The sequence below is a fragment of the Corvus cornix genome, chromosome 3, assembly GCF_000738735.6.
Source record: "Corvus cornix cornix isolate S_Up_H32 chromosome 3, ASM73873v5, whole genome shotgun sequence".
NCBI classification, from domain to species: domain Eukaryota; kingdom Metazoa; phylum Chordata; class Aves; order Passeriformes; family Corvidae; genus Corvus; species Corvus cornix.
In genome coordinates this window covers 90,189,273-90,204,792 of record NC_047056.1, presented here as the reverse complement: position 1 = coordinate 90,204,792, position 15,520 = coordinate 90,189,273, and the positions used below count along the sequence as shown (strand labels likewise).

Genomic DNA, 15,520 nt, shown 5'->3' with positions numbered 1-15,520 from the left:
GATGACTTAATTTTTGGACTGACCACCTTACTACATCAGCCACAAGGAATTACTATGATTTTCACTTAATGTAGCAAGAAATAAACATTAATATCCTCAACAAAAGGATCACCATATTTTTTCAATGAAGATGATACTCCAAGTGAGAGCAAATAAAATCTATTTTTCACTCTTACTAAATGCAGAAATATGGTACAATTTAAACAGGACTTGCATAAATTCTTGATAATGAAATGTACAAAATACCACTGACATCATAGAGTTTGAGTGATACACCTTAGAAGCAATTTGCTATCATTTTTATATATATAAGCCATTGTTTTACAAAATTATCAGAAAACTCAATGCAGTAATGCTGTTAGCATTCTAAAGTCAGAGTCACTTTACAGTGTTGGTCTTGGCTAACTCTTCCATAAAAACCTTCTAAGAAACATCATAACAGCTTGCTACAGCTCCAGACATCTCCACTTTTCCAAGTCCCTACCCGGAGTGCTGTGTCCAGCTCTGGGGCCACAACATAAGAAGGACGTGGACCTGCTGGAGCAACTCCAGAGGAAACCACGAAGTTAATTAGAAGGCTGGAGTATCTCTCCTGTAGGAAAAAGGCTGAGAAAGCTGGGGTTGTTCAGCCTGGAGAAGAGAAGGCTGTGGGGAGACCTTAGGGCAGCCTTCCAGTACCGAAAGGAGCCTTACAAGAGAGCTGAAGAGGGACTTCTCACAAGGGCATGTAGTGAGAGGACAAGGGGGAATGGCTTAAAACTGAAGGAGGGTAGGTTTGGATTAGGTATTAGGAAGAAAGTCTTTACTGTAAGGGCAATGATGCATTAGAACAGGTTGCCCAGGGAAGCTGTGGATGCCCCATCCCTGGAAGTGCTGAAGGCCAGGTTGGATGGGCCTCTAAGCAACTTGATCTAGTGAAAGGTGTCTCTGCCTATGGTAGCGCGGTTGGAACTAGATGACCTTTAAGGTCCCCTCCAATCCAAACCACTCTACAATTTTATTATTTTTGCCAGCAGTCTTTCTTCTGGCTTTTTCTATACATACTAGAAGAAGTATGTATTCAGAAGTACTCCTGTTGTAATGGCAGTCTGTCCTCTCGCTTGTCTAGAAGAAATGCTGGATTATGCATGAGTATCAGCTGCAACAAAGAAATCAATAAAATAAACCCTATATTCTCGGCACTATGAGAATTGCTGAAATATTTTAGTGTTTTTAAACTTTATCAATGAAGAAAATTCGGGCTTAGGGCAAAAAGATAGATATTGAAATTAAACACTTACTGTGTTAAAACACTGTATCTTTCCCAAATATATCTTTCTCTTTGTTTGATAGAGAAAATAACATTTTGGAAGGAATTTCCACAAATAAAATCAAAACAAAAGATTAGGGTGAAGAGTATCAGGTCCCTTAGATTGCATGAATCATGTATTCTGCTTGTGAAATGAAAAAATATGTGTACAGAACTACATTTTGTGCATCTAAAAATATTTTATAATCGCTTACCTTCACAAAGTTTCTGTTTTATAACTTCTTTAATTCTTGATATTGCAATATAGTCTTCAACATAAAATACGTATGTTGATGAAGGTTTATTGGCAATGGCTTTAAGTTCTTCCTCCTCAATTTCTGAGCCAACACCAATAGCAAACAAAGTGATCTTATTTTTCCTTGCTTCTGCTGCTACATCTTTGACTTCATCTTGGGACTTTCCGTCAGTGAGAACAACTGCTATTTTTGTTAAAAATCTTGAGGATTTTGCAAAAAGATGGTCAAAGGCAAACTGAATAGCTCTTCCTGTTCTTGTATTTCCTCCCAGATAGTGTATGGACTCCATTTCCCTGATGAGCTTCTCAGTGGATTCATGAGTTCCGAGGGGAATTTCAAGTACAGGGTAATCACTATACTGGACAACTCCAACTTGAATAAACTTTGGCCCTATGTCAAAATTTCTTGTAATATTGACAAGCCAACTTTTGATTATTTCAAAGTTTTCTGGGCCAACACTGTAAGAGCCATCCAAGATAAAAACTAAATCTGCCGGAGCAGTTCTGCAACCTAAAAAAAAATAAAAGTCAAACAAATATTTTACTGAACACTTTCACTTTCTTCTTCCACAGTAAATGTTTTTCTCTATCAATTAGTGTTTCTATTAGGATCTTTATTGAGAAATACATTCCAGATGAAAAAAAATTAGCAGAGTTTATCATGGCAAACTTGTGCAAGATTGTTTGTGTAAGCCACACGGATCCAACTTGGTATCTGAAAACCACACCATTTTCTGGTTTTTACATTAGCACCAGAAACAACTATGAGAAATTCTGGAATTCAGTTCCTTAGCTGGCAACTGTATTCCATTCAATAAACAGACATGAATATATATTGGGTCTTTTCATATCTTATGTGCAGAGATGATAAACATAAAAACTCCTTTTTGTTTCCAAACCAAGCACATTGTGGAGGAAGGGTATATTCTGAATACTACAGAATCCTTTTACAAATACATCTTAATTGACTTTGGACACTGCTACATGGCATTTACAGAACTAGTATTACAAAATCCTGAATCTCAATTGCATGTTGCTGGTAGCATATTCTGATTTTTGCAGAAGAAAAGTATTCAGTGAATGAGCTCAACCTCCAGAATACAGAATCACATAAGCATTTAATAACTACAGTATAACTGCATAATAACTTAGGCATGGATTCAGCTCTCCTAGCTGTAGTCATAAACTGAGTTTTTAGGCTAAATTGCCAACTACAGGCCATGGACAGACATAGGCATTCCTATCCACGCTACATGCCCATTCTCAGATGGAGGGAATAACTTTCTAAAGGAGGGAACTGCCTTCCATTCACCATGAAAGAAGTTTTGATAACTGACACATGACATGCCAAGGACATGGCCAAAACCAGGAGGGATTATTTTGATCTCATGGCACATGAGGTCATGGGGCTTACTGTCCTTTTGTTTTGTGAAAGTCTGCAGCTCCACCACAGGAAGGAGAGCTTTGCCTTATCCTGAAATCTGCCTATGGACACTTCTGGTCAAAACAAGATTTCACCTTCCTTGAAAGCAACCACAGTCTGCAGGAGAAATGCTTTTGCGATGCAGGTGGTGATGAAAAGACACTGGGAGAAGGAGCAAAGGGTGAGCAGAGTGCATCGCTCAGTGGTCCAGGGATATGAATCACAGATTAATTTCAGTTGGGAGGGACTCAATATAATTAGACTCTGCTAAAAGCAGAGTATTCATTTTGATGGAGCCTTCTAGAGCAGGTAGATGTTTTCTTTTCTATAAACCAGATTTAGAGTAAAAAAATGGTTTGGTGGGGTTTGAGATGCTAGTCTTGAAGAATATGCAAGAAGGTCTGTCCCAGAACTGGAGTTATCTCAACTTCCTCTCACAGAATACTTATTCTTCCTTATTTAGTTTCTCACATAACATTAAGCTATTCAGAACATGACTTCTGAAGAAATGAAAATGCAAATGCTCAAGATTCAATTTTAAATCAATACTGGAGCTTTACAGTTCCATCTGCCCTCTTAAGCATTTCCAAGACACACACACAAAAAAAATATTCCCCTCCTAATGGAGAAGTAAGACATTGAAGCTATTTTTCATATATTATGGGGTTTTCACCAAGAAAATTATATTGGAATAAAATCACCATCAACAGAAATGTACATGTGAACACCAAAATGGATACTAAAAATTCAAGGCATGTTTTGAATTTGCACTTATCTGAAATGCAAAAATTAACACCTACTTGCTCTTGTTTCCCCATCTTCAGCTGAGATGTAATCATGAAGTTGAAGAACTAACAGCATCTGAAAAAATGTTTGGATCTGTGCCATGTGTGTTTTATTCTCAAGGTCTTGATACAAAACTAGATGGGAAAAAATGAAAAGAAAATACAGTTTTATTATATTACAAAAAAAATCCAAGCTTCTGCAGTTTAAAAACTGTGTATGAGGAACATCTCTGAATCAAATCTGCAAGCCCAGATGTGGCCACCCTGCAATGAACCATTGACTCAAGAAGTGTCAGTCAGGCATGTAAGCCCAAAACTGAGATTCTAAACTCAACAACACCCACCAGCCCTTTTTTGAAAGCCCAGTTTTCACCAAGGTGCTCTACACTTCTCCTGCTAGGCACATTCACGAGTAGGTTATATTCCTAGTCACACTTGTCCAAACACTATCCCATTATCCCACTCAGACGCCATTATCAAAAGACATTACCAAAAGATCCAAAGTATGGCAAGTGTTTACGCACCAAGTACTGGTGAGAAGGTGCTACTTCAGTCTCAACCCACACACCTGGCTACTTCAGGGAGTGTGGGACAATTCCCACTCCTCTACCCCAGGGCTGACACTGACACCAGGAGTCAGAATCTCAGCAAGCCCCAGCCCTTCCCCAGCAAAGTCAAGCCCTGAAGACTGTGTATTGTAACATCCAAGACTGCATAAATTACATGTATCTTCAACTTTTGATTTTTTCTCCACTGTTTATGTCTCCTTTGTTATCATGGTTTATGAACTATAAACCCCTGTCAGGCAATTTTAGTCTCATATTGCTGTTAAAAATATTATTTGACAAATTTACTTTAATTAAGAAATATTTATTCATTATGTTTATAGAAAAAATAGTGTCATAGTGATAAAAGATACATTTTTTGATCACTGTATTAGATATCCATTAATTTCAAGACTCTAAAAGAAAGTATACTGAATCTCTTTTGTATTCTCTCATCTCATCTCATCTTCCAATGTAAAATGCAATTTTCAGGGTGAATTCATTTCACGGCACAGAAGTCAACTTCCAGGAAATGTTACACCTACCTAATATAATCCTCCAAAGTTAGTAAAGCAAAACCATAATAATTCTGTTATTAAATCTCTTCTTCAGATTACAGATAATTGCAAGGTAGACCCATATTTTGTTATTCACATTACCTTGTGTCAGAATGGGTAAGAAATCAGACACACTTGGGGTCTATGGGATTGGACAGAAGATGCATTGTTCCAATGCTGCTACACAAATACTGGGATACCACCTTCATTTAAACAGATCAAGTGGCAGTTTCCTGTTCCAGCTATTTCAAAAAGGATCTATTTAAAATTATGAAGTTGTGTATTAGGCTTGTAATACATGAAAAAGTATTACCATGGTAGAGGTAGACAATTTACATAGATTATTTCAGACTTGATGGTTTGTACGATTGATCAGTCTAAAATCTCTTCCATCGTTTTCCATGGCAAGTGCTTAGCGTAGGGTAAAACACATCTCTCATGAGGCCAAATAGAGCAATATCAAAGAAGAACGCATGAAATTAAATCTATGCGGCAATTTGAATAGCAGGAGACTCAAGGACAATTGCATGCTTTTAGAATATCAGAAAAATGTCAGCCTATAACTGAAAAAAAACCAAGATAGACTACAGTACAGAGAGCGGATATACATATAAAAAAGCACAGTGCTGAGCCTGAGAAACTATAAAATCCTTTTGATTCCTCCCACCAACAACACAAAAGAAATAAACAAATTATAAGGTACAGTTTCGAAAAAGAAGGCTGAACAAAATAACAAGCAACTTAGTGACTTCACTGCTATTAGTCTTCACTAAAAAGAGTACAGGGCCAGCTACCATTAATGCTGTAATGTTTTTATGGAATTAAAACAGGACACTAAATTTAAAAAAATCATTTTAACAACACACTGCCTGCAACATAGAACTCGAATGTCCTCTGTGTCATGGGCACAGATACTTCAGGTGAGGCGAGGACACTGGGATCCTACTCGCCGGCACTGCTCTCCTTTCACCAACCCTGCAGAAACCACTAATGCCTTCCTTAAACTGCACCATGCCCTTTCATCTCTGCTCATCCTTCAGCAAGCACTTACCCACTGATACCTTCAGGGATGAGCCTCCCAGATCCTCAGGAGTGATGGAAGCTACAGGAAAGAGGCAGATGCTCAGAAGGGGAAGGGGAAAGCAGGTGCCTGCAAGGAAGTTCTGTGCCTCAGAGGAAGGAGCTGCTCCACAGAAACACTAATACTTCATCGTGGGAGAGGTACACGTGAAAGCAGCATTTGCTGGCTGTCCTGGGCTACAGAGAGGCATCAGGAATGCTACGGCAGCCTTCAGAGTATGTCGTTAATATTGAAAGACATCCCATCACAGCAAGATTTCTTTTAGTGAAACATGGTCCAACTTAAACTTCTTAAAAGGAATCAGTAAAATAGTTGTAAAAACAAGCTTATCTGATTCACAGAACCAAATTGCATTCCCTTGACAGAACATATTTTCCATTTGTGAGAATCCTCTATTTCATTTTCAACAAAGCCTGTACTTGAGAACTTCATTTTAAGTATAAACCAAAATAAATGTTTAGTTGTCCAAAATGGATTTATTAATAGAAACCAAAATTAAAAGGACAAACCCAGAGCTTAAGCAACAGACAACAAAGATTCCAATGTTCAGTTTACTAGAGAGGAAATAATATTATAGCACTGCACTTTTAACAGTCAAATGAGATGCCAAACCAACAACACCAGAGAGCCAGCTGCTGTATCTTGTCAACACAGTAATTATTGAACAGGCAACAAAAGTGTACTTGAAACTACTTACAGAAAATACTTTCTCAAGTGCCTTATTTCCACCATGGAGAGGCCGCCACTAATATCAGCCCAGGACCTCTCCACTGCCATTGCCAAAAGCCAAATTTCTTCAGTGCTGATCATGCCCCTTCTATCTCCATTTTTTTAAGAGAAACAGAGAAGAAAGTTGTCTCTATGGCGGCCCATCGAAGTGCTCACTGCTTTATTCTCTGCCCCTGAGAGCTCTACTGACTGCTACAGGAAATTTTGCTGCAGGAGCTGCAGGAGCTGGGTCAGATTGTGCAGGGAAGCAGCAAGAGAAGGCAAACCCGTCAGAACACAGCACAAACAGAGGGATATGGGATTCATACTTGCTCCTTATTTTGTTTGCACCTGCAAACAGCTGTGACTCAATGATCCATATGGATCACTTCCAGCTTGAGATATTCTGTGATTCTACAATATTATGCTAGGATACATGGAAAAAAAAAAAAAAAACCAAACCAAAAACACATACAAAAAAAAACCAAACATAAAAAACCAACCAAACAAAAAAAACCAAACCAAAACCACCACCCAACCCAGGAATTAATATTTTAAATAAAACTTTTGGCCTCTGTCTTTTCCAAATTATCCCTAGTGATTAGTTTGTGATTTTACCAAACGTAATCAGGAAAATATATAGAACTGCTTTCCCACCTCTCAGTTATACCAAACCACTTTTGATATATGGAAGTTGATGCAGGAGAAATTCATACACAATTACTAAATAAATACACAGATTCATCCAAATAAATACATCCAGCTCAAGTAAAGGGTGGCAGACTGAGAGAGTATTAGTGGAGAAATACACACATGTTACAGTATTTTCAAGGATCCTCATAGTTGTTCGCTTTTTCCACTTTAAATGGGACAGAGCGCTACAACCATTGGCTTTGTAACTGTGTAGGGTGCCAGGAGCGAACCTTTGGCTATCTCCCAGCTCCACAAAATTGTTTAAATTAAAGCCACAAGATTTAATGAGATATTAACTGAGACAGGATATTGGGTTGGGTGGACCTTTAGTGTGACTCATTATGGCCATTCTTTCACTGTATGCTTTTTATCTTGGTATTTTACTTGCCAGTTTGATAGCAAAAGGGATGTTAGAGTGAATGGAAACAGTCCCCTGAGGAAAAATGGCCTATCTCAGACAACGGGAAAACAAACAGCTTATGTAAAGGCCTCTGCTCTGAGCTCCCAAAATGAGGGGCTGTAGAGCACACACATTTCTGAGTGATTTGCATGAAGACTCACGCAAATTTCTCTGCATCTGAGACTACACAAAAGGTAAGGCCCTAGCAGTGCTACTAAACATCAGACCCTTGAACCAATGCGGTAGCAGCTGAGACTCTGTTCTCCACCAGAGCAGAGTTCACAAAGTATTATTTCTGTCTTCCCCAAAGGCAGGAGGGAAAGGTGGTAAAATAAAACCTGGCTGCATCTGCCCATACCCTATGAGGGCATGGTCAGAGGCAGGTGACAAACTACCCTATGCACATTCACTTTTTGTTGTGCATAGGAGGAAAACTCAAGGAAGTTTGGAAACTGGTGACACAGCAACTCATCCACATGGTGTCATTTTAGGCGACCTTAACCAACTGGACAGCTCCTGCAACTTACTTCTTGCTTTCTTCTGGGCAATGCAATTTTGCTGTGCAGCAACACTTGCACCAACAGGGCCACTGAACTCTGCTGACTGGGAAGGGAATTGAACTCAGGTTTCCTATACAGTGGAAATGTGGTACAGCCATTACTGAAACCAACAGCCTCTACTCGATTTTCGAATGAATTCAAGACTGTCAGTGTGTTACAGATGGCAAAGGCATGCAATTCCCAGAACAGCTTTCCTCCACTGAAGTGCACAAAGGTTCAAATGACATCTCCCATATGCATGCACAGCAGAATAATTTCACATCCAGTTTAAATTTTCAGTAGAAAACTTATGTGTCTAAGCAGGTTAGGCAGTATTTCCACTTTGCATTTATGATGCCTAAAAGCAGCACCTTCTGTATCTCAAAAGGCAATTTACTGATGCAGTCTTTCCATTGCTATTTTTCCAGTGCCCAGACAAGTATATAATTTTATTCTTCCCATGAATACTCTGAGGAAACTTAGAGCAATTTGGAACCTTACAGAATTAAAAATATTTGCTCTTCAGTGCAATTTTGTCACTATTCAAATTCATAGAGAGAGATTTCTCGAAAACCCTGGCTTCTCTGCTGCATGAAGATTTCTTGCTGAAGAACTACACCGAAAGGAAGAGTTTCTTCCTTCGCTTCTTCCCACTGCTAGTTACTGCCTAAGAAGAAAGTCAGGAAGGGTATGGTTTTAACCTTTTCCAGCATTCTGAGAAAATAACCAAACTAAAGGTTATATATATTAGCTAGCTTTCCAAGTATAAGTTAACACTTCTCTCATATTGCATCACTGCATAAACATTTCTCAATTCAACTGGAGATCATTAAGTTTGGCCTACAAAGGGACAAGTATGAAGACATTACAACAATAATGACTGGAAGGACATACAGCAGATTCTTTGCATTTTCAAAACTCATGCAATACTACAGGAACTGTGCAGCAAGAAAAAGGAACCCTGAAAATCCTGATTAATATGCATTAAGTAATGTGGAAAAGTAACGCAATCTTGAATCACAACCTTTTTATATTTGCTCCTTCCATTTTCAAAACTAATGCGATTTTCAAATAAAATGTTAGGGCAATTTACATTTAACTATTTATTCCCATCTCTACCTAATACTATCAGTCCTAGGCGTTAAAAAAGACTGTGAGGCTATTCTAAGTCAGTTTCTTTCTTCAAGTAATTCATCTGAATCTCTATTTATTTCCACTTGGATTTCAGTCCCATTCTGCATTCATGTTTTCCACATATTGCTCCTATTCATTTATTTTTCTTGGTGGGCACAACTGATGAGGTTGTTATACCTGCAAACATTTAAAAGAATAACAGCATCTCCTGAGAAGGGTGAGACTGTAAAGATATAATTAATTTAGGCTTGGTTTACACATACATATATGTACATAAATGCAAGATGTGCATATAAATAGATAAAATCTCCCACAGTGATCAGTATCCCTCATCCCATTTCTTTCTATTTCTATATGTTGGAACAAACTATTTTGGCATAATCAGCAGTATAATTACATTCATGCCAGGAGTTTTCTACAATATTAAATATATGATTATGGATGGGTTTTATTAAGAGAAGTCAAGAAAGAAAATTATGTATTTAAGTGACACATATTATGAGTTTTCTTGGGGTTTTTTAATAGTGAGTATTAGTGCAACAAGGATGAAAAGTAGTTGCAGTTCCATTCTGGCTAAGCAATAGCTGTACTAAGTCTATATGTAAATAAATGGCAATGCAAAGTATACATAGTGCACAGTTTCAGGTATTTTACTTCCTAACCCTAGCAGAAAGCAATGCCTGGACTACCTTAAAAAGAAAAGCCGAGTGTGGGCATTGCTTGGGCCATCTGACCCATTTCCACCACCTTTGCTATCTTTCTTTTTACAACAGCAATCAAAGTTAAGAGGCATAGTTTTGTTTGCTTTCCCTTTATAAATCTAAAAGCTTACCTGGTAGACAGACTAAAAAATGGAGATCTCCAAATGGAGCCAGAGAAACACATGAAAAATTGAGAAGGAATGCAGACAAAGACCTCTTGCTCAAGTCCACAGCTGCAGCAACAGGAGCTGTGCAGAGCTGATGGCAAAGCAACTGAGTTAGCTGAAGATGAATGCAAAGAACGTGAATGAATATTGGAGACCTCAGAGAAACATTACATCACATCTCATCTGCATTTTCAGAAATCAGTCTCACCTGCCTCTGCATATATATCTGCTGTCCCTCAAGTACACATTAGCATGGTCTGCTTTGCTGTTCAAATGTTATTTTGTATTTCTCCCTCAAAACTCACTAAAGGCATTAACTACTAGTTCAAGATTATGTTTGATATTTCATTAATTTGTGCCACGGATACAATATAAATCTCTCATTAAAAATATATGACTTAACAGTCAACAGAGCATTGCCAAAATTACCGATAAAGCAAACCATTTCAATCTTCACTCCAGAAGACATTTTAGGGATAGGTAAGAAAAAAATTCAATGGACCAGTAGTTTAAATGCAATTATTCTCCAACACGATTACAATTCCTGTTATTAGAGGTATTCAATATGAACAAAATAAACTCATAAGAATTAGTACTACACACTAAGATGAAACTTCATATTTATAGCTTTGATATATATATATATGACGTATAAATTATTATGCAGATTATATAAAGGTGCAGAGAGGATTAAAGAATTTATCATCTTTTCAGCAGATTTTGGAAAGAAGGCTTTGTATCAACTGTACAAAGCCTTTATACCAACTTCCATGCTATACATGGAAGACTAAAGAAAGCAGTTGATACATATTATAACCCAAGTAAGAAGATTTATATTTTTGAAAGCAAATAATCCTCTTAAATAGGATGGGCTAACTGTTTATTTTTCACATGATTCAGTAAAGCACACAAACCTGTGTATTCCTTCAGCCTACAGCAGAGACAGTCTGTATTCATGTTCCAACATCTAAAGTCACAGAAGACTTGTACTTTTAAATCCAATTTATTCTGGCACTTTGTACTTTGTTGGATTTATTCCCACTCCAAGAGGATTCTGTGCCAGGAGCCAGCAATTAGGTATTACGGGTTAAAGAAAAAGGAGGCTTACCACAGCATTTGAGCTACTGGACTGATACACGCCTGACTGGGAAACAATATAGGATGGGCAACTTACGTAAGTAACCACACTTGGCAGCTCAGAGTTCTGGCTGCAACAAATGAATTTGAAGTCTCCCTGGAAACCATTATTTAATCCCTTCTGTGAAAAGCCTGTGCTGTTATTTCTCTCTTATCAAGCATCTTGAGATCCCACAGAACTTTCCCTCCTTGGATGGACCCAAGAAAAACAAAACAGCTAATCAATAGGATAAAATCTGACACTCAAATGGTACAGTTGAAATTAACCTTGCATACAGTAACAGGATTCTGCGTAAGAAATGTTTCAACCTACTCCTACAGCAAATCCAAAAGTTCAAATTTTGACTGCGCATATGTATAAGTATCTATGTTACCAAACAGGAAAAGAAAACAATTTAATATAATTACTAGCTGGTGCAATAGTTTGGGAGACCATTTTGTCTGCACTAAGGAATTTAAAATTCAGTTGGGCCAGTGACAAGGGAAACGATCATTGGGGCACATAATGAAATAACTAGAAATCATATAATGAAGTAATTATCTATAATTACATGTAATTATATATCATTTAGCAATGAAACCACTATAGAAATCAGTTTAAGTCTAAGAGAAAGGTACAACAATCTCTAACAATGAACGTTGACAAAAAGAGTCATAAAGGCAATGTAAAAATGGAACCAATCCAAGTAAGAACTCCTAATGCAATTAAAAGACTACCTTTGGTTCATGCCTAGCTGACAAGAGATACACAGAATTGCTCATCAGTTACTTCTGTGGTCTCAAAGTCCTCAGAAAAGCAAGACAGCTGAGGACTTAAACAGTCCGTGCTACCAGATTCAATTAGGTCCTCGTATGTCAGACACACGTTTCTGCTTATAGCTCCTCACCCACTTCTTTCTTTTCCCATTACATTTATTTTCTTTTCATCTTTTTATTTTAGTTCTCCACTTTTAAAAAAGGGAGGGTAGAGTTGGCTTAACTAAGATGTTATTTGCAATGCAATGACCGCAACATTTGCCATGAAAACATGAGAGATGCAGTAAGAAGTACATAAGAGGGGATTTAAAATAAGTTTACTGTGTAAAGGAAAGAATAAGTCTACGGGCTTTGTTTGCCTCCTGCAAGTAAGGACCAGCATCAGAAACAGAAATTATATTTTTCTGTCTTCTTATCTTTTTCTTCTATTCCTTTCTCCTTTTTATCCTCCAAACAGGCTTGGATTCCAGCACACACCAAGCCCATTTGTGTTATTCACTGTCTTTTTCCACAAATTACACTTAATGCTATTATCTGTTTTAGTATAAGTAATGTCAAAGGCTGGAGAGGATAAGAATAATGATGTGGACCCCTGCTTTAGCCAAAGGCATCAAAACTTCATTTGAAAGCCTAGGCCTTTGCAATTCTTTAACTGTCTCTCTCTTTTTCCATCACTTCTGGAAAAAATTCAATTACACACAAATCAGACTAATCTTTAAAAAAAAGGTAATCCATAGTCACACAAAAAGCTCACTAAACTGTCTGTTCAAGCTTCAAAACCTAATGTTATTGTTTCATACCACAGAATGAATGAATGTTTATTCAATTTTATGTAGTACTTTAGACTATATATAAAGGTAACATGAAGTAGACTGCCATCTAAAACATTTGATTTTATGTTAGCATTTTAACAATATACAAACTCACTGAGATCAAAGCAAGAAGAACCATATAAGGTGAATAGATAAAAAGGATTTTTAGGTTTTCCAGTTCTACGTTTTTTAAGGATACGGTTCTTTTTACTTAGTCTTGTTTTCACTCAAAATATTCACAATTCACTCAAAGGAGGCTGTGATGGCTGAAGGAATGGAAACAGAAATTCTAGAGGAATTTAGGACCTGAACTAGTAAAACTTTGAAAGAATTACAGTTGTATTCAGTGGAGCTAAATAAAACCCTTAAGATTTTAAATAGTTTTTTGAGGGAAGAAAAAAGAACTTCAGCACATGCATGCTCAAAGGAGAAAACAAACATTTGTTGTTTCAAGTATATCCAAAATTTGGTACTTTGAGAAACATTCGCATCTCCAGATCAGTATGATCCCAAGCAAAAATTAAAACCATGCAGAATTTCCACACCCAGCTGCTTTACACCTGCAAAAAGGCTAAAGATATTCCAGCAAGTAATCCAGCTCACTTTCTTTGTACTGTGATGACTCTTAAAGCCCATTATATGTAGACAATTATTTTTATTACTTTTCAAAAGTATAAAATTCTGTCCTAGGCCTACCATATGGTTTCATTCAGTCCACCAAGCAACTGAAGACAAAGTAGCTGCAGAGTTGAATGCAATCCACATCAAGAAGGCTTAGCAAAGATGCAGGATGGGCAGCAGTCCTGCACTATACAACCCCTGTCTCTGGGTATTCCCTCTGTAGAAGATTCCTGTGTATTTCTCTGCTTTCAGAGATTTCTGCCATATCTTGACCTACCTTTTTGGCAACAAGTGCCACAGACAGCTGAGTAACCAGGAGACAAAGTTTAGGTATTCAAAGTACACCCCATCACATGCACAAAATACCCAGACATATTCCTGCAAGTGAAATGTCCACCAAAGTTCTTTCAGTTTGAAGTCAGGCATGACAAAATAGTATCTTTTTTATTATGACACTTCAAAGGTGCTCAAAAAGGAATTAATCTTGTGCTCAGAGGCAACATGAGCCCCTGTAGAAGACATCCATCAGACCTTCAGCTTTCAAAGTGCCTTTTTACTGCCTGTGATTCTTTAACAAGTAGTGGTGGCTTTCCCCCTTTCATGAATAACTCCAGCAGTTCCCTTTCACTGTTTAGGGATCAATGTTTCTCTTAACATGTTAAAAATATTCCCTACATGTCTTTGTGTGTCTGAATTTTCAGATGCAATACTTTGTAGATGGATACATCCCTCTGTATCGTAACTGCCTAGCTTATCACATTCCCGTTTTATGATGCTGGAGAGTGACTGTCCCACTCCTAAGCTAGCAGAACCATCTCAGTTCTCACTAAGGAAAAGTCCCTGAACTTAATACTGCTTTAACCTTTTACCTCCTATATCTTCGCTTTTTTTTCTTCTCTCGAACTCCAGTCTATCTGGGCTATTGGCCACCATATTGATTAATCTTCAGAGTTCACTAATAAGGTTTTAATAATACAATAGGAGTGCAATCCTAAATCTCCAGGATACTGTGAGGAGAACTACCTTCAAAACTGAGAGTTGTTTGATTTTTCAACAGTAACAACAGACAGGGCTATGCAAGTTTGTTCTGCTCTTGGAAGTTCTTAGAAATCTCGGTGTTCAAAACTGCAGAAAATTATTCCTCTGCCATTGCAGGCAATCCTCTACAAGCTGGCACTACAAGGATGGAGTGGGGGTGGAAGGCTGCATCCTGTTCCATCTTGCCAGTTTACTCATGGGAAGAAGGTAAATTCTTTCCTCCCACTCTATGTCTATGAAGAAATCTTCAACACACGGGTTAGAGAATTGTCTGGCCCCCAGGCATGAGACTTGCTACTACACTCAGCAGTGATACCAAACAGTCATAAGCACTCATCACCCACACACCTCAAGTTCCCACCAGGGAACCGGAATAAATCAGGCACTTTTCTCCCTCTTTTGAGCAACAGTTAAATATTATTTATCAGCAGACCCACCACAGACTATTCTGAGAGATAACATATTCTATTATATGGGTTATATATTATAACCCATCCGTAAACAGCCAAAGACTTTCCCTTCAGGACATGGTGTAACGGTGAACGTGGTGATGGTGCTGGGTTGACAGTCAGACTTGATGTTCTTAAAGGTCTTTTGCAGCCTTAAGAATCTTATGATTCCATTCTGTCTCCTTCATACCATTCCACTTACAACTTTTCTGTTCAAGAGAACAGTGCAAGCAGTTCTGCTCTTTGCTTCTTTTTGACATGAAGGGGCCTAGAATTCCTTAATAATTCAAGAGTGTCACATTTCTGAATCAGCTGACTTGACTTAAATGAGCCACAGGTGAATCAAATGGCCAGTAGAAGTTAGAGCAGTATAGGGAACATTTTTTTTTTCAAAAGCACAGATTAATTTTTCCAAAGTAGTTCCCGTATC

General features: G+C 37.8%; 1 protein-coding gene across 1 annotated transcript in view; it reads right to left on the bottom strand.

Moving 5' to 3' along the window:
- Positions 1-15,520, bottom strand: part of COL21A1 (collagen type XXI alpha 1 chain) — a 95,550-nt gene that overhangs the window by 68,016 nt on the left and 12,014 nt on the right. Inside the window, exons 2-3 of the mRNA XM_039569545.1 lie at positions 3,768-3,887; positions 1,504-2,055 (exon numbers count right to left, since the gene is read on the bottom strand). Of these exons, the coding sequence (XP_039425479.1) occupies positions 1,504-2,055; positions 3,768-3,855 (640 nt within the window). The 5' untranslated portion in view covers positions 3,856-3,887. The remainder of the gene's footprint in view (positions 1-1,503; positions 2,056-3,767; positions 3,888-15,520) is intronic.